General features: G+C 38.5%; 1 protein-coding gene across 1 annotated transcript in view; it reads right to left on the reverse strand.

Moving 5' to 3' along the window:
- Nucleotides 1–18,708, reverse strand: part of EGF (epidermal growth factor) — a 61,682-nt gene that overhangs the window by 19,036 nt on the left and 23,938 nt on the right. The window contains exons 9-18 of the mRNA XM_062574874.1: nucleotides 16,096–16,218; nucleotides 14,984–15,109; nucleotides 13,232–13,368; nucleotides 11,098–11,246; nucleotides 9,413–9,517; nucleotides 7,516–7,739; nucleotides 3,792–3,959; nucleotides 2,809–2,958; nucleotides 1,651–1,800; nucleotides 900–1,016 (exon numbers count right to left, since the gene is read on the reverse strand). Of these exons, the coding sequence (XP_062430858.1) occupies nucleotides 900–1,016; nucleotides 1,651–1,800; nucleotides 2,809–2,958; nucleotides 3,792–3,959; nucleotides 7,516–7,739; nucleotides 9,413–9,517; nucleotides 11,098–11,246; nucleotides 13,232–13,368; nucleotides 14,984–15,109; nucleotides 16,096–16,218 (1,449 nt within the window). The remainder of the gene's footprint in view (nucleotides 1–899; nucleotides 1,017–1,650; nucleotides 1,801–2,808; nucleotides 2,959–3,791; nucleotides 3,960–7,515; nucleotides 7,740–9,412; nucleotides 9,518–11,097; nucleotides 11,247–13,231; nucleotides 13,369–14,983; nucleotides 15,110–16,095; nucleotides 16,219–18,708) is intronic.

The following is an 18,708-nucleotide window of genomic DNA, read 5'->3' on the forward strand; positions in this document are numbered from 1 at the left end:
TCTGAAGTGAAGGGCTTTGTGCTTATTTCTGGCCTGAAATTCAACCAGAATGTTCTAAAGAGCTTAAGAAAGTCAGATACTGAATACTTTAAAATCAGAAGTCTTTATGTTCCACAAATACCACTTGCTTCAAAAAAATCTCTAGTTCAGAGGGTATGATCCTACTCAAAATTCACCTTATATCCTGATCATCTTAAACCCTACTTAGAGAGAAACATCATGTTGAGAAAGAACACACAAGCTTAAGAAAAAGATATCACAGCTCACCTACTCTCCCCACCATTTTTTTTCCTTTAGGTAGGAAACAACAAAAATTCCTGTGAGTCTTCGTGCTTTGCCAAAGGGTAAATTATTTTGTTTCTAATGCCTTCCTGTCTTGGCCTTTGTGAAAGAATAAAGTGCTTCTACTGACATTTTATGCAAGTCCAAAAACTGGTTTTAAAGACCACTCTGAGCAATGTATTGTCTGATCCTTAGTCACTTTCTTGTGCCAGAAAGAAACAAGAACAGTCTTTTATATAAACATTACATTGGGAATATTAACCTTTAAGAGATTCCTCAGTACATAATTCTAAATTATATATGAATTATTATGTCATATCTGAGCTTTTATAATTATACAGTTTTTTCAAATAAATACTTTATGCTTGTATTCCTATTATTTCCTTTATTTCTTATTAACAGGATTAACACTCATGACTCAGGAGAAAATAAGGCATGTGATAATTAGCAATTTCATCTCACATGCCCTCTGCTCATCATCCTTCTCAAGACAAGCAATTTCACTGACCTTTCTGTGAGAGCTCACACAGCACCTCTGCCAATATGAGAAAAGATATATTTTTTTCCTGATCATAATTCCACAGTTTTCTAAAAGGCTGTATTAATGTTTTTATTACCATAGCACAATTTGCCCTTCCTCGTAAACCCTTTCAAACATTGGCACGCAGCTCCATCTTCCAGCAAAACACACTGTGCGTTGACATCGCATTCTAATGCAGCGCAGTCGTCTTGGTCTATAGCATAAACAAAACCAAAACCACTAAACACATTTGAACTGACCAAAGGAAGTAGTGTATTAAAAAAAAGAAAACAACAGAATAGGTCAAACAACAAGGTCAAAGTTCAAAACATAGCTCTCCACAGTTAATGGTGACAAGCCAACATAATCACGAGGGCTGTCATCTTTGTCTAGATGCAGTTGAAGCACTGAGTAATATTGGGATTTCTGAATATCGTAAGAAAAACCTGCAGTGCGATTTTTGACCTAGTGTCATTGAACATATGTAGAATTCAATAGTTTTATTTGCCATTGTGTTCAGAAGTACGTAACATACTTGCCAAAACTAAGGGAGAGAGGAACTTTTCACAAGCTGTCCCAAGTCACAAATGTTTGTTCTTTAGACCTGGATAATACTATCAAGTTTTGTTGGCGTAGCATGGGAACATGAAGACAAACAAACATAAGATCAGTTCTACCTGATATAATTAGACAGACTCAGCTTGTTTTAAGAGATTTAGCATAGATCATGAATGCCACAAGACTTCACATTGAGCCTTTCTTCCTCTAAAGCCCGTGATTTCTTTCTTTTCTATAAACCAGCTCAGATCCTCACATTAAGTAGAAGGCAGTAAATCATCAGACTCTACCTGATATCATGATTTCAGCCATCAATAAAACATTGATTTGCTGCTTTTCCCCACTTTCAATATCCTTGAATGTTTCACTACTTTGTGTGCTCTGGAGCAAGGTCCCCAGTGTGGGCGGTGGCACTGCCTCCTTATGCACAAAGACATTGCCTGAAAATGACAAGCAAAAGGTAACACAGATTGTTTAAATCTACTGAACTGATGTCTTGATTTTCTATCACTCACCTCTACTTTCTGACAATCACAATGGTTTCCTTCTAAAATAAAAATCATTTCCCTTCCAGACTGGCCTATTTCTGTTCCACTATTAAAACCACTCACTGGTGGATTTTCTCAAATATAATGGACAAAGAATGCAACTTGTTGCCCATAATATTTATCAGCATTGCAAATATCTCTTTTACAGCTAGTATGTCAAGGGTAAAATGACAATGCAACAGTCCCAGGACAATATCCCAGTTTTTCTCATGGGAGATTTGTTCTACTTGCCTCTCATGAAAGCGTTAACCCTCCAGAAGGCAGTAGCATGCTCAGATAAGAACCAACATACCAGCTGTTTGATCACTGGTGGGAGAGGGAGGTGGACAGCAGTGGTAGTACTGCCGTTTGTGAGGCTAGGGGTGTGTTGTCAGAACACAGAAATAAAAGAACAAAAGGAGATGGAAAGATGGTTTCATTCTGATCCATCTCAAGAGGAAGGGTAAACTATTTTCCACTCTCACATAGGTACTAGCACTTTGTAAAATGCTCTGTTGCTCTTCCTGTAATATATAGACACAGAGAACCATAAATTACTATACACCTGGACCGTATCATGTCAATTAGCTTAATATTTTATTAGTGAAGCTTGTGATGTTTCTTATAAGAGCCAGAAATTGTCCTAATCACAATATCATCATCAAAGATACAGAAGTAACACTATTCGCACATGGGTAAATTGTGTCAGAGTTTAAATAATTCAGTCTCCTTGGGAGAAAGAAAAAGAGAAGGTAAGCAGGAGTGTGAAAATAAGAAAATGCTATAAAGGCAAATACATATCATTTTAATTCTTCTGATAAACTATCATTAATTATGTAGAGCAAGGTGAATATTTTCCAAAGTTATTTGTCAGGATCCTTAAGGTTTTGGGGGATCTTTTTTAGAACTATAAGATCATACCTGCTATCGTGTTAGAAGCATTCAGTGCACGACAGGTTTTTCCATCTTGAGTTTTTCTAAATCCTCGATGGCACAAACAACTGGCAACTCCAAAACTGTTTTCACAGATCTGATCACAGCCTCCATTCTCATAAAGGCAAGGATTTGCCCCTAATATAGAAAGATGACAGGGGCAACTTAGTAAACGGCAAGTTTGTTGCTTCCTCAATCAACATCTCCTCTTGGCTGTAACAGAGTTGGATTAATTGGAAAACAGTAAGAACTGACAAAGACTCTAATGTCCATTTTGCTAACAACAGACGTGTACACTAAAGCATTGGTATTACTGCCTAACCTCTGGCAGGAAAGTAGTTTGGCATACTCTCTGTCAAATTAATGTATCACTTCAGTTTTATTTCCTTTATTATCTCTCCTGTAATATTTGGAGTCATAATTTTACCTTAGGGAATATTACAAGGGGTAGAGAAGCTGTGATTGTCTTCTCTCAGCCACAGCATATTGAGTTTCCTGAGGTTTTTTTTCTTGCTCTCAGGGAGACTGCTCCCAACAAAAAAAAACTAATAAATCTTACAAAATCTTTCTTCATGTCATTTGTTACTATTTGTGCGTGAGGGGTTGATAATAATAAATTCAGTTATATAAGAATTACAAGACTGTGATAGCCTTGTGGCAATTGATCAGCAATTGATCTATTCTTGGGCATAACCACAAAAATGCAGATCTGTCAGTAGCCCTGGGATGAACATGCCCAGACTCTCTGAGTAGAAGACACCCTCCAATGTAAATACAACAGAATATAAACATAAATTACAACGGAGTAACAGATTTCTAGTGCTTTCAGTGAACATTAGTCTGACTATGCAAGTCTTCTAGAGTCTGTTTCTGAGAGGAATAAAGTCTCCCCAAGGACATCTATTCTATTAACATCAGCAAATATCAAGAGGAGGCTGGAAGGGAATGACTGCTTAATTTTTGCAATATACCTGGTTTTGCCAGAGGATGAACTACAACCATTGATGAGGGTCTCAGCATGCTGCCTCGAAGACGTACCCTGTTTTGGCCTGTCTTCTTGTCCACCCTCATTAGTGATGGCCTAGCCCAGTCAGAAAACCAAAGGTGATCCTCAAACACCGCTACATCAAAGGGATGGCCTACAAAGAAATAAGACTTCTCATCTCCAGATCTTTAGAAGAGGCACAAGAAACCATATAAACAAAATCAGTATCTGCACATACGCATCCTTCTATCAAGTTGCACAGACATAGCCACTCCTCCACTTTGATATCTTGGGGATGGGTAAGTGCCCATGGATGATAGGCCACAGGCACTTGTTATTCATGCTCTGAGCTGAGGAGACGATGACACTTGCCAGGCTCATTTCAATCTCCAGGCTGCTGGTGAACCAGATCAGCCCATACAACGCTCCTACCTCGGGACATCACCTTTTCCTGAATTAGCTTTCAGGATAGGCCTTTCAGAAGTTGAGTGCCTCCTTTCTCTGCCAGTAAATGGCCTGGCACAGAGCTGCTGAGGTATGTGGGCGCTTTTGCAGTCCTCATATAACAGAAGGGAGAGAAGCTCAAGGCATGACTCATCTCCATAAATTGCTGGCACAGGGCAGCTTGGGAGCTACAGATCCTGTAGCAACTGACTTATGGCAAGACCCCAGTGCCAGTATGTGGTCTCCGCAAGTGCAGTATTACACACAAGTGCAATACAATGGTCCACATGTACATACAAATGCATACAGATATTCATTAGCCCATTCATCACAGTGTGAAATTCAAGAGGGGAATTCATTTTCCACACTTCAGCCAACTACAGTCAGCCAGCTAGCAAATAGTAGACACAAACCATAGGATGCATCAGATCACCCAGGAAGTTTCCTATGTTTTAACTGACAGTGAGAACACAGACACCAGCTTAGACCAGACACCTTACAGTTATATGGCTAACAGCAGGTGAGAGAAATCCCATCTCAAGTTCAGAATACAGTAGTTTTTCCTTGGTTGAAGAATAACATCTGCACTAAAAGATTTCAGATCCCTGGTTTGACTCAAAAGAGAAGCTCAGCAATTCAGAATCCAAGGACACTTCTATATATAAGAATAGGCATACTTATAGATAAACACATCTGCAGAATAACTGATTCTTTTTAATGTCACTGTCATGATAGAAATGTTCATTTGTTGATAGTCCAAATAAGACCATGCATTCTTTGTATACAGTTAGAAATCTCCTGCTTCCAAGATAGCCTAGAGGCAAGTTTTTTGCAGTGGAAGTTAAGAACACGTACTGTTCTTCCATGGATATACGGCTGTTCTCAGAGTGTGTGCTTCCTGGCTAAAGCAGGTTTGCTTACCCACAGTCCAAATATGCATCTCATTTTGCAATACTGCAGTCTGAGCTCCTCTGAGAGGCATGTCTTGTAGTCACACAATTTGTGCTCTGTGTTTTTATTATTGGATGTAGACCTCATTTAGACAGAGATTTTTAACTATAGTTATCAAAGAGAGATTCCAAAATGTATTAGTTTAAAAAAAAAGTCAAACAAGTAAGCAAACAAAACAGCAACAGATAAACTATAACCCTGTAGAAAGAGTATGTGCTGATATGTTATCTTAAATACATACCACAATTAAACTGAAAGAACACTCCTACCTAAGAAAAGTTCTAAGACATTATTTAAGTGTTCTTGAGTGTTAAGGCTAAGAGCATATTTCTATTGTATTAGCATACCACCAGTTCCACTGAACTGTGTTTAATCACTGGGATTGGTTCTTAGCTCTTCTCTCCGTGAAATTTGAGCAGTTTTTCCAAGATCTAGATACTGTCTCTGTCCAAGCATTGATTCATGATTTTAGGATCTTTAGCTTGCACTGTCAACAAACAACAGCCCTCCCACCCTTACCAGCAGTTCTCTAACCTATTCACTTTAAAATACACTACATATTAAAAATAAGTGCAAAGTGATCAGTGGAGACAGTGGTTGAAAAGTGGTCTATCCTGAATCACACATAAGCAGAATTTTTCTACAGCAGTTCAAAAAACAACCCATTGCACAAAGTGCAGATGTGCTGTTACTGCCTTGGGCAGGGCTTACAGGCTGTTTATCTGCAGCTTAAAATGGAATTAATAGCAGTGCAGGAGAACACCTTACCCATCTTGCATGCAGCTGTGCTGAACGAGTTCCCAGTACAGGGCCACTAGAGGGAGCCACTATTACAAAAATTCAGGTTACAGCAGCCTAAGTAGGAAAGATGCAGTCTTCCCTTCCTCCAGGGTAAAATCATAGAAATAATCATAGAATGGTAAGGTTGGAAGCGACCTCGGGAGATCATCTAGTCCAACCCCCCAGCGTAGCCCATATGGGGATTGAACCCACAACCTTGGCATTAGCAGCACCACACTCGAACCAACTGAGCTAAACCTGCCCCCGTAGAATTCTTGTCTCAATAATGATATTAACAAAAGATTAGGATTTCATGCTTCTCTGTCACTCTAAATTCACATTCCTACTGGTTTGCATCCTGCTCTGTTCTTTCCATACCCTTATTTCCTCTTTCCCCAACTTCAAACATCCATCAACCATCCCAAGCCTACCCCTCCTTTCCCCTACCCTTTGTTTCTCCTGTGCTTCTAACTCTCCTTCACTGTTTTTTCCTCATAAGACATTATCCTGTTCACTGTGGAGAAACAAGTGAAAATTTCAAGAGACTTCAAGGTCCTCCTTTGCAGATCAGTTGCAAGGTGGAGTGTATAGCAGAACATCTGCAACAGGGGAAAGGAGAGGAATTCTGCCAAGACACTCTACTCTGCACTTTTCATGTCTTACAGACTGAAGAGCACTTCTTGCTCCAAGGTCTCAGCCTGCAGACAAGTGGGAGGGCATCTGGCATAGAAGAACAGCAGCAGCTTATCAGAGTAACACTGAAGTTTCTACCCAGGGTAGCTTAGGTACTGACATAGGCCAAGAGTTCTCATTCTGCCCATGCTTTGCCTGTACACCTCCAAGACAAATCTGGTCCCTGGAGAAGTATCATGAACAGAAAGCATTGTCTTCTCCAGTAAGTAATTTGCCACATAGGAGATTCTGAAAAATGCAGTTTACTTCAAATGTGTTACAGCATCAGTCTAACACTTCTGTTCTCTTACTCCAGAACAATGTAATTATATGTCAAACAACAGCAATCTCAGCAATAACAGCTACCAGCTTCTTTCATTATTTGTTTTTCCATTCAGTATCTGTTATGTATTTAGAATCTTCCCAGTGTTCAACACAGTGCAGATTCTTCGCTCAAAGACCTTAACAATCAAGATTGTTTCTCTTCCAGCTTGCATCTATATAACTTCACTGCCATAATAAACACAGCAAAATTTGAATTAAACTAAGCAACCATGCATGGAACAAGCAAAACACGTTTTTAATTTTTAACTTGTATTCACTTTTCTGATGAAGGCAGAGAAGTTCTCTGTGCAATGTGAAGTGGCTAATAAGTTAAAAACTGAGAATATCTAAAGGTGTTTTGCTAAAATAAATAAATAAAACTTCAGCTAGAGTGAGAGGATGAAGGACAAAGTGATCCCATTAGCCTCAACAGAGTTGCATGGGATATGCACATAGCCACTGGTCCATAATTCACATGCACAGTCACATATGCACATACACCAAGCAGCAGTAGATGATTATCAAACCCGAAGCCTCACCTACATCATTCTGTGCAAGAATTCGACGGTCAGAACCATCCAGATTTGCGCTCTCAATAACCGACTGTTTAGCATCGCACCAGTATAACTTGTCAGCTAAGTAGTCAAGAGCTATTCCACTGGGCCACACCAGACCAGTGCTGGCTATAACCTGACGATCAACACCGTCTAGTGAAGAGCTGTCAATTCGGGGATTGACCCCCATGTCAGTCCAGAATAACCTCCTTTAGAAAAAAAAATAGAGGAAGTCATCAAGTAAACATTTGTCCTCCACTCTGTGGAGTTCCTTCAAAGCAGAAAGATCAGATCAGAGTAACACAGGCCTGAAGCACATAAGAAAAAGTGCAACACATCAAGCAAATACGTATTGGCTGCTGATCTTTAAAACCTGTCAAAATAGTCCAGATCATTACACTGTATGTTTATTGTCACAAAACCTGTGAAAAACAACTCCCACTGCTACTTGCCAAGTCTTCATACCCGCTTTTTGCATTTCCCACACCACTGATGACAGCAGCATAGCAAACCAAGACAACAGAAGGCTTGGTGCATTAACCAGCCATTCTGCTAAACAGAGGGGTAACAACGTGCAAATGGAACCAGAACTTCCCACTGCCCAGGGAAAGCAAGCCAGAGTCCTGTTATTTTGTAATTAAAAAAATGAACTAGTAACAGGCCCAACATCTTTTTTTTATTATTATTATTATTTAATAAAATCATTATTCTGAAGGGTCTTACTTTAGAGTCCTGACTGTTATGCACTGAATGCTTAGAGTTTTTCAAAGAACAGATAGTGCAAGACAGCAACTCAAAACACAGATAGCCAGAATCACAAATTACTTCTGACAGTTGGACTCTAGTCTTTCCGGCATTAGCTACCTCTGCCAGGTTTACTGAGATAACCCACAGATTCACTTAGCTTTACTTGAACAGTTTTGCTGTAGTCAGTGAAGGGCCCAGTATTCTCAATAGTCTTGCAAGAGCCTCAAATTCCTCTTCAGTAGTGACTTTATTACTATGGACATAGCTACAATATCTGTTGTGTAATAAGACAGGTTTTAGTCTCATTTCATTCTCTTTCTCCCCTTATAGCCTTTGCTTCAAGATGGACAAGCTATCTATCTCTACTGATAATTCAAATAAATTATCTCCCTGAACATAGCTATCCTTAAAGGTTTTCCTATAAAACATCTCTCATGTTCCATCTCTACTGAAAGACCTTTTATGTCCAGAGTGAAGCTAACAAGATACCCTCTCCAATTTGGTTTCACTTGCCAATACTTAGTTATAGCAGTATCCAAGCATCAAGATAATTCAATAGAAGAATTCTGCATCCCTTCAAAACCATCCTACTGGATGTACCTCCAGTACTAAAGTACATTGACTGGTATCTTTCGAGGTTTGCCCGAAATTTCAGAATTTCATCAGTAGATAAGATCCAAGGTATGTTTAAATCAACTTTTCCTCAGAGACTGAAACATGATCAAAAAAGTCCTTTGTAAGCACCACTGATTAAAAGCGACTGCACCTTCTTCACATATATGCAGAACTATGTAAGTAATCTTTCTGTTTGTTAGTATGGTGCTTACAATAGTCAGAGTGACTTCAGTTGCTTGTGGTTTTTTTAGTTTAAAATGTACACAATATCCTTAATGCTTCTGGTATTTTTCTGGTATTACCTTTATGAGGAAATGAATGTGTCCTACAATCTTCCCTGACTCATAATGGAAACCCAGACATAAAAGGCTGCAGTTTACTTAACTCTGCTGAGCAACCACTATGCTAACAAGAGGCCAATGCTTTTCTTGTCTGCCAGAAGGGCAAGGCTGGCATGCTCATTGGTTTTTTTAAATCTTCCGCAATTATTCCACAATTAGTTGTATTTATCATTTCTTACTTAGCAAATGGGTGAATGACAATCCCTCGGGGCTGGGAGATATCTTCCCAGATGATCATTTTTCTTTGCATTCCATCCGTATTGCTCCTCTCAATGCATGCTTTCCTGCAACACACATGACACTGTTACCTTTTTAATTACCCTCTTTAGCAGAACATTCTAAGTACTTACATTGCTTTAACACAAAACTGTAATATATAACTAAGTAACGGGAAATAAATCTGCTGGATTTTTTGTTTGTCCTGACACACTTGTCACCTAGACACATACAGGCACAGCTGTCTAGTTGCTTTATCAACAAGTAATTCATGCTACAGTCTCATTATCTGGCCTAGGGCATGATGATAAAATACAGACCTTATGGTCTCCTTTTTTGGAGAAATAGAGAATTGGAAGTATAATCACTAACGGATAAATGTTAGCTTTAAAAGGAGTCAGGAGAAAAACAAGCTCCTAACTGAACACTATAATCAAATACATAAAGAATGTTTTAAAACTGTATTTTTAAATAGCATTTTTCATCTGGAAATCTCCAAGCAATTTATATATTACATCTGTTTTACAGCAAAGAACGAAGCAAAGGTTCTTATGATCACTCTTAAAATCTATGGCAGAGTCAAGTATAGAACCTACTTTGCCTGGCTCTCAATCCAATTTTTTCCATAGAACTGCAGACACTTACTGTTACAAACTTCATTTTGCGAAACAAATATCAGCTTCTACCTGAAAATATACAGCCTTTCACCTCAATCTGCAAAGAAAAGCCACACAAGGATGGAAAGAGAAACAGATACATGTATATGGAAACCCAATAGGTGAGAAGAAAGTAGTAGGTACAGATTCACAGCTCCAACCTTGACTCCTATGTTGTGGAGACAAGTAGCACAATTTGCCATTGTACAAGAAACACTGGCATATTTATTCAGGAATGACTGTGTAGGCAAGATTGTATCTATCAGTAAGGAAGCGTACTATCAGTGTATGTAACAGATAAGGAGGCTGACCCGGATATTCAAAAATCACTTTTTATTGACTAATAAAACATGGTTTATACTGAAGCATCCTTCAAGGAGTCACCACTATGTGTTCTGACCTGATACAGCCTTTTTACCTAAGGTTTCTCTCTGTGTGTTATGTCAGGTTTCACACTGAAACGTGAGCTCGTACAGTTTGCCAGTGGTTGTTCCTCTCTTATTAGGGATAATTGACAAAGATTGTCCATTAGCTTAAGGAGGCATGGTTCTAGTCATCAGTGATGCTGACTTTTATCTAAGATCTACTTAGTGCAATAATACTCGATATATATAGATATAGATATAGATATACATACACTGCATGTATGTGTGTGTATAAATACGAGTGTACACATATATATACACAAAAAAACAAGTGTGTGCCCTTATATATACACATGTATATGCAGCACATGTCTTAGATTCCTTGCAACCAAGTCCAAATCCTTGCTTCTTAGAAAGACAAAGATAAAAATAAAATAGCAGACAAAGTGAACTTACAGCATTTCAGTTTTAAAGACACTTCCAACTGTTTATACTTCAGATTACAGCTATCAGAATAGGAAGCATTACTGAATTTAGAGTAATATTTCAGCTATTCTTGTATCACCAGTCATTTATTCCAAATATTTTATGGTACGCTTTTACATAAATGCGGTACAGAGCACGTACCCTCTGTCTGTCCAATATAATTTACGGTTAATCCAGTCCACAGCAAGTCCTTCGGGTATATCTATAGCTTCGTGAACAACTTTTTTGCGATTTGAGCCATCCAGGTCAGCTCGTTCAATCCATTTCAAGGCAGTATGGGCAAAGTAAACCTGAGAAGAAATAACAGATGAGATGTGAGCATTTCCCACTTCACTTTCTGGTCTATTTCCATGGTCTAATAGCTCCTATCTGAACCAACTTTTCAATTTTGAAAGTTCCCTGAATCATTTGGTCACAGAGGGGTAACAACCTGTGATCCCTAATTAAATAAAAAGGCACTTATCCTTCAACCAGGATGACTTCTACATGCTGCTTGTGCTTAGCCGTAAATCCTAGCTGCCCTATATACAGTCCCCTGAATATCCTATGATTTTATTTCAGTGACCTGCTACCTCACATGAAGCACAGCTGATGAAACAAAAGTAGGAGCATGCAAAAGGAAGCATGTTATCATTTAACTGGCCATTCATTTTAAAAAAGAGGATGGGGGATGGAGTAGTAGTGTGTGTGTCAAGGAGCTGTGAGAGGAATATAAGAGTAGTTATATAATCTGCCTGTTTTTTCTCTTTCAGCCTACGTATATTTTAATTTCTTATCAGGTGTTGATCCTACAAGGCTCCAACATTTCCACAAGAAACTTTTCAAGTTCGGGTCAAAATAAAAGTTCTCCACTGGTTGGAAATTAGTTTTGTGTTTCCTGAAGATGAAGAAAAAAATATGCTCTTACATTTGGTATCCAGAGGGAACCAAACATTGTGTAGCAGAACTAAATACAAAACAATACTGTTTTATTTGCAAATGGTAACAACAAAACACATAACCTTGCTTTGACACTATTCATGAGGCCAAACAAAGCAGGTGGGAGGTCTCCACCTTTGAACCAGCTAATCCAAGTCTCAGAAGCTGTCTGACCATGGGACCACAGAGTTATGTTGAGCTAATTTACCACGCATCTCACTCCGTTCTGTACCACTAGGTCTAGCCTGCCACAGTGTAGCTAGATCACTGCTCATTACTTCATCTCTCTACACCACACTTCAGAGCTCCTTCCAACACAGATCTCCCTAAAAAAGTGGAACAGAAGTACATGTAGTGTCATCAGAGCAATTGATTTAGATGCACTGCAGTACAGAACAACTGCTAGCTCTCCAACAAGGTCCTATTTCAAAAAGGAAGTGGCGATGTTCCAGCAGTGCCCAAAATGATCCTCCTGCAAGGCAGATCTTGTAACATTTTGACTTGTTTAACTGTGTCCATTCAGACCTTGATACACTTCCAACAACTTAAGGAAGTTCCTCATCAGCCTTCACTGTACTTCCCAGGACCTTTTTGTATCATTTTTACAGAGTACATAATTCTCATCATAGGGAAAAAGAAAAAAAAAATGCCACAGAAGGTTTAGCAAAGTACAGCTGAACTCCTATTCTTCCATATTCTCCAGGCAAAATATAGGGCACTGGGATGAAGCTGCACATATAAACAGCTCCTTATGAAGAGAAGAATCCTATTTCCAAAAGGAACTGTCTTGTAATACGAAGAACGTACTTCATAAGAACAATAAACCCATCGAGTTGCTCAGCAGTTTATTCAATAATGTCAGAACATAAAGATGTAATTTTTGTTAAGATTGCTCCAACATTTAGTATGGGCTGTGGGATGTAGCTGTATAGAAAAAAAAAAAAAAAAAAAGAAAAAAAAAAAAAAAAAAGATGCTGCTGTCTGTTATAGCTACCAGTAAAAAATACTATACAATATATTTTCAGAAAACGGTACTGAAATCTCAAGGAGAAAGCAATCAATCACACAAAAGTTCTTCTTTGAAGCTGCATTCAGGCCTAAAGTGAATTTATAAATCCACATTCTTTGTGAATTAGCCTTGTCAACATATGAAGCATATTAAGTCAGTAAGCAAAGGATGAAACTGTTCAACTCGTGTTTGGCATTCTGTACCAGCTGTGCCCCTGGACAGGCAACAGAACAAGTAGCAACACAATGAGTAATCTGGATCACTGACAGCAGAAAGGTTAAGACACATGAACGCCCAATCCATTTGTCCTTGCAATACTTCAAAATCCTCTCATTTTTAATGCCTTACCTTATTTTCAACCGGGTCAGAGTCCAGTGCTAAGACTATTCCCATCTGCCAGTCAAGTAAACTTGCATAATCTGTTCCATCAAAACTGATTCGACGGATGTCTTGGCCATTTGCAAATAACAAAAATGGCTTCGGTCCTGTTGATGAAAATTTGCATGTACATTAATTCCATTAGGTTCAAAGCAATCTCTACATTGCATTTCTAAGATGGTCAGTGTGAGAATGACAGATACTATATATCTGCTTTGTTTCTTTGTGTTCTTTGCACCATTTTAACAATGCAATCAGCAGTATTTAGTTAGTGAAAAGGGAAAACTCTGAAAGCTGCTTCTTTGTTTTTTTTAAGCATATATTTTTCTATTCTCTATAGCCCTGTACATTTTTCAGGTCAAACTATTTCATTTTCACTTAACTATAGTCATTATCTCAGGCATACCCCAAGTAAACAGTGGAAGCTTTGTCTCAGTAAGGACTGAAAGTACGAATCCACAGACACACAAACCAAGATGTCTTTTATGTAACAAAGAAACAAAAAGCAAAATAAAAGAAGAGCTAAAAATAGAATATGAAATCTAGACTGAAAGCCATATTCCCATCTCCCATGCTAGAAAAATGTTTTAAAGACATAACAAAAAAGGAAAGAAGGAATTTGACAGTGATTTATTTTACTGCATCAGCCTTTTACCTCTGGATCCCATATTTAAATCTCACACAGATCTGAGGTAATCTCATATATCACTTAAGTTACTCCGGCAGTCTAGAACTGTTCCCCAAGACAAAATTTTTGCTGCTCTTACTACTGAGCTAAAAGCCAATTTAGGACCCAGTGTGCTAGATCCAACACCAATGTAGTGTAAGACTCAAATTGACTCAAAGAGCTAACATAAGTAGGTAACAAAAGCAGATAATATAGGGAAGAGAAGAAGAAAGAAATGTAGGCCCTTGTCCTAAATCCAACTTGCATCATTTCAGATTTCACAAAAATAAATGTGCTACGTGTTTTAAGGATCTTTGCCCAAGATCATTGTAAAAATTCATGATAAAGGCAGTAACTAGCCCAGCCGCATTTCACATTGGATGACATTCACATTGCCCATAAGAAGCCTTGACTTAGTAAAAGACTGAGTAAAAGCAAGAAAAATGCTGTCCTATAATAATAAAGAATAAAGGTTTTCATTTATGCCTAAAATAATCTCACAAACTTCTTTTTCATCCATTCTCTCATGCACCCATGTATACCTTGCTGCTCACACTGCGGTCTGCCCTGTTCTCAGAATAAATAGATGTATCTGAAATCCAAACATGCACATCAAATACCTGGAAATATCATCACAGGTAAGGTCCTTCAATAGACTATTCCCTATCCTTTTTTCCAAATATAGACACCTCGGCCCCAGTTCTGTAACATGGGCTAGAAACTACACCTACATTTACATGAAGACACAGCAACCTGAATACTGCAGATAGGTGAGGTAGAGTAAAGGATCCCAAAGTGAAATGTAGAAGTTGGATAACAGAATGAATCTTCTGCAATGGTGACTGAACCATATAGCAGTGGAGACTGAACCATATTGCAATGGTTCTGATACATTTCCAAACTAATAATTCCCAATCTGCATAACAGTATCTTAAAACCTGTGCAAAAATAGAGCCTAGTTATGCCATCCACTTAAAATGACTCTAAAATGTTTTTGTTTGCTTATTGATAAAAAACATTTATCGGCAGCAATACGTGGATATCAAGATACTCACCTATGGCAGTGCAGTGCTTTCTGTCCTGCTGAAGCTTATATCCAGGAAAACAAGCACACTCCCAGGAGGATGGGCTTAAAGAAGAACATATCTGACTACAGCCACCATTATCTGGAGATGTACAGCCTTAAATAAAGCATTTTAAAAACTTTAATTTTGCTATTCAAGGAAAAAATGCAACAGAAGTATAAGCATGAACAATCCATTCTGTGATTAAGATTTCTGCAGCGAAAAGCACCCTAATTATTGACAGATTTCATGAAAGGACTCCTGTTGAGAGAAGTCTGGCAAATTAAAGCAAACTAGCAGCAACTTCTAGAGCTTTTCCTGAAAATTCACAAGGAAGAACGAGTGGGATATATGAACAGAGCTTCGATTTGTTGATTATTTCACAGAACTCTTAGAGGTGCATAGAAGTGCAAATTCTATCAGACATTGCACTTCAAGCAAAGAAACAGCAAATTGCCATTTTTTCCCCTAGGACAGTGATCCGATGAAATTCGCTTGATTCTTACGAAAAGAAATCATTCTTTCCTCTTGCAGCAGTACAGTGGTTACACCCACAATGCCAGTCTGAGTTTACTCAGTGAACTGTACCTAGAAAAACAGTAACACTGAACCTATGTTACATATAATGCTGTCCAAAGTACGTAAGGGGTGTAAAATGGGAAGGGTATTTGTCAAGGCACAAGGCTGCCATTAATGGAGTTATCTTGACCCAGAACCTGGGTAGCATGAGGCTGATAAAATCACCGACAGATTTCACAGAGTTCCTAATCTTGCATCATCCGTCCTATGATTCATGTCAAATATAAATTATAGATGTCTCTCCTGCAACAAAGCAGCAAAAGATCTTGAAGCATCTGGGAGATGCTTCAATTTGTACTGACAACAGAATTTCACCTGCAAATATAGGATGTTACTGCTAAGAGACACCTATTAAATGTGAAGACAAATATTGCTCAAACATCAAATGATTGTACACTCATTTGTACAATCATTTACAGCTGTGCAAAATGAGTGTAAAATGACATCCTTCACTTCCGGTTCTTAGTGCCAAGGACAGACAGACTCTGGTAGTTACTACAACTAGAAAAACGTTAAATACTTGCCTGTGCATGTTTTGCCATCCACTTTGAGTATAGATCCTTCAGGACAAAAGCAAACAGGCCCTTTAGATGTCTGAAGGCATCCATGGCTACATTCAGTGATGTTACTTACACAGGAAATCAGCTCTACAGTAATTTACAGAGGAAAAACATTCTTAAATGATAAGAAAATCTTTCATTTTACATTACAAATAATACCCAAGATGTGCTGACACTTCCTTAAATAGCAAAAAAACTGTGATAGCAGAGAGAACAATAATTCTGTTTCCCAACTCTCCCTGCCAAATCACTCTCTCATAAGCAAAGGAGAAAGCCAAGATTCCTGCAGGGTCCTAAAGCATTACACTGATCAGCTTTATATTTTCCAAAATTTTATGAAGGAGTGTTTGCAAAATGGTAACAATTTAGAAATTTAGAAAACCCTCTTTCTTACAGTTCACCAAAAATGTATCAGGCTTCAAAAACTACATGGAAGTTATACTTTAAGGATAAGTACAAAATGTAGAGAGAATGAGGAAGAACTACTTTCCTAGTACTAAGGTAGCTGGTAACGAAGCTGGAAGCACTGAAATAGGAGATGAACCTTACAGAAATAAAATTAAATTTCTTAGTGGTAAATCTTGAAACTATAAGGGCAACACCATGTGAGGACCTGGCAATATCTTTCCTCTATTTTCTACTATAATTGTTGCAGTGCCAACACTTCTTCTAATATTTTTTTTAATTTTCTTTCTCTTATACAATTTCACAGGGTAACTCTCCTTCCAGCTTCTGTATTGCAGTGCTACATCTCTTTATGCCTCCCACAGTGCCATATGGCAACATCTGTTGGAAGAGTGGAACTAATGCAGGTTACCACAGCTGCTTCTTTGAATCACCAGCATACACTGGCTTAATGGTGCATAGCTGTTGCAAATATTCCTTCTCCAAGGCAACTGCACTCTGGACCAGATTGTTCTAACCCCTTACGAACAACGAACAGGGTCAAGAAACTGATCTCATGTCTATTTCTGACCAGAGCCTGTGGCTTCAGATTCAAGAGCTTCATACAGAACTTGGAAGACAGAGTATCAAAATGTCTGGTCAGCATGTGGGCTTCTCACCTTGCATCTGTCTCTCAAGTTGCACAGATAGTGACGTATCTGCCTTGTGCTGCAGTAGTGATGGAGTCACAATGTCCACGCTGCATCCCTAATCCGTGTTGTAAAAACATTTTCTATCTAATTTGAGCCACCCAAAATGTAGGCATATAGTTTAAGCTATTCATCAAGAATGGGACTGAGCTACACAGTGCCTAGAGTCATTCTGGATGTTTATGAATATCCTATCTCCGAAAAGCCTCTGGCTCCAGAACTCCCATAGGTCTTCTATCATACCTAACAGCCTTGTACAGCTGTCTTACATATCCCAGACCCCCACGGTTAGGCCACTGAATTGTGCTTCCAGCTCACTCTTAATAGAGAGGAAGAAGTGCCTCTTGGAAGCCTAAAACAGACAGCCAGATCAGCTTGCAGAGTCTGTGAGACTCTACGGCTGCATATACACATTAGTACTGATATTTAGTATATAGGTGCTGATCTTGCTATAACACGGACTGAACCAAGTGGTGTGCACTGGGCATATATCTGTCTGGGGCATATATTAATGTTCTCTTTATGTGGAAACAGGGTCAAGGGATCTTTGTATATACCTAAGTTTCACTTCATTATGGAGCAGAAAGTGACTGAGAAGACCCTAAGACTTCAGAACTCGGATGCATTCCTCATTTTATGTTCTAGACTTAGTTTAGAAAGGCTTAATTCAGCTGTAGGTTGAATATAGGCAATGCCACACAAAGGAAGAGCAAAAACCTTCAGCTCGGACTCTTACTACGACTAAAACATTGTCCCCCAAGCTTACTGAAACATAGATCTTTGTTTTTGCCCCTCCAGTCTTCTGCTATCTGCATTCAGTTTACTCAAATTTGGCCAATTTTAGACAGCTTCCTTGTTTAAGTACCTATGCTACGTGTATATATTTTCTCAGGCATATTTTTTATACACAATTTATTTGATAACAAAAAAGACAACTCTCTGAAACTGCAGCAGCCACCTGGAACAAAGAACTTTACTGATATTTTTGTGTGACTTATCCATTGCAAACAGAAGTTCATGAATTTAATTTCATACCTATTAGCAATGCTATCAACTCTGATCTGAAAAGTGATGATGCTGTAAAGCTGCCGGTTTAGAGACTGGACAAATTGTTATGCAGGTTAGAGAGAGTGAATCAAATTCAGAGATCACATTTAAAAAGATATACTTGCTTATCCACTTTTCATGTTCACAGAACCTACATTGAGCACTGAGGTCTCCCTAGTTTGGGGTCCAAGACCAAGAAGACACCTACTTACAAATGCATGCATACTGCAGTCAGACTTTTTTTATTACTTCTCTGTGACTAATTGAATTATCATCCATTATCAGCATTTCCAAATGGCCCAATGTCCAGTTATTATCAGCATTTCCAAATGGCCCAATGTCCAGTTATTCACAAGTGTCTCCCGAGGATGAAGCAAAACAAGGGAGTCTGCATTCTTTGCCCCATTTACTGTATTTCAATATTCCATTGGCATAA

The sequence above is a fragment of the Rhea pennata genome, chromosome 4 (assembly GCF_028389875.1).
Source record: "Rhea pennata isolate bPtePen1 chromosome 4, bPtePen1.pri, whole genome shotgun sequence".
In the NCBI taxonomy this organism is placed as follows: Eukaryota; Metazoa; Chordata; class Aves; order Rheiformes; family Rheidae; genus Rhea; species Rhea pennata.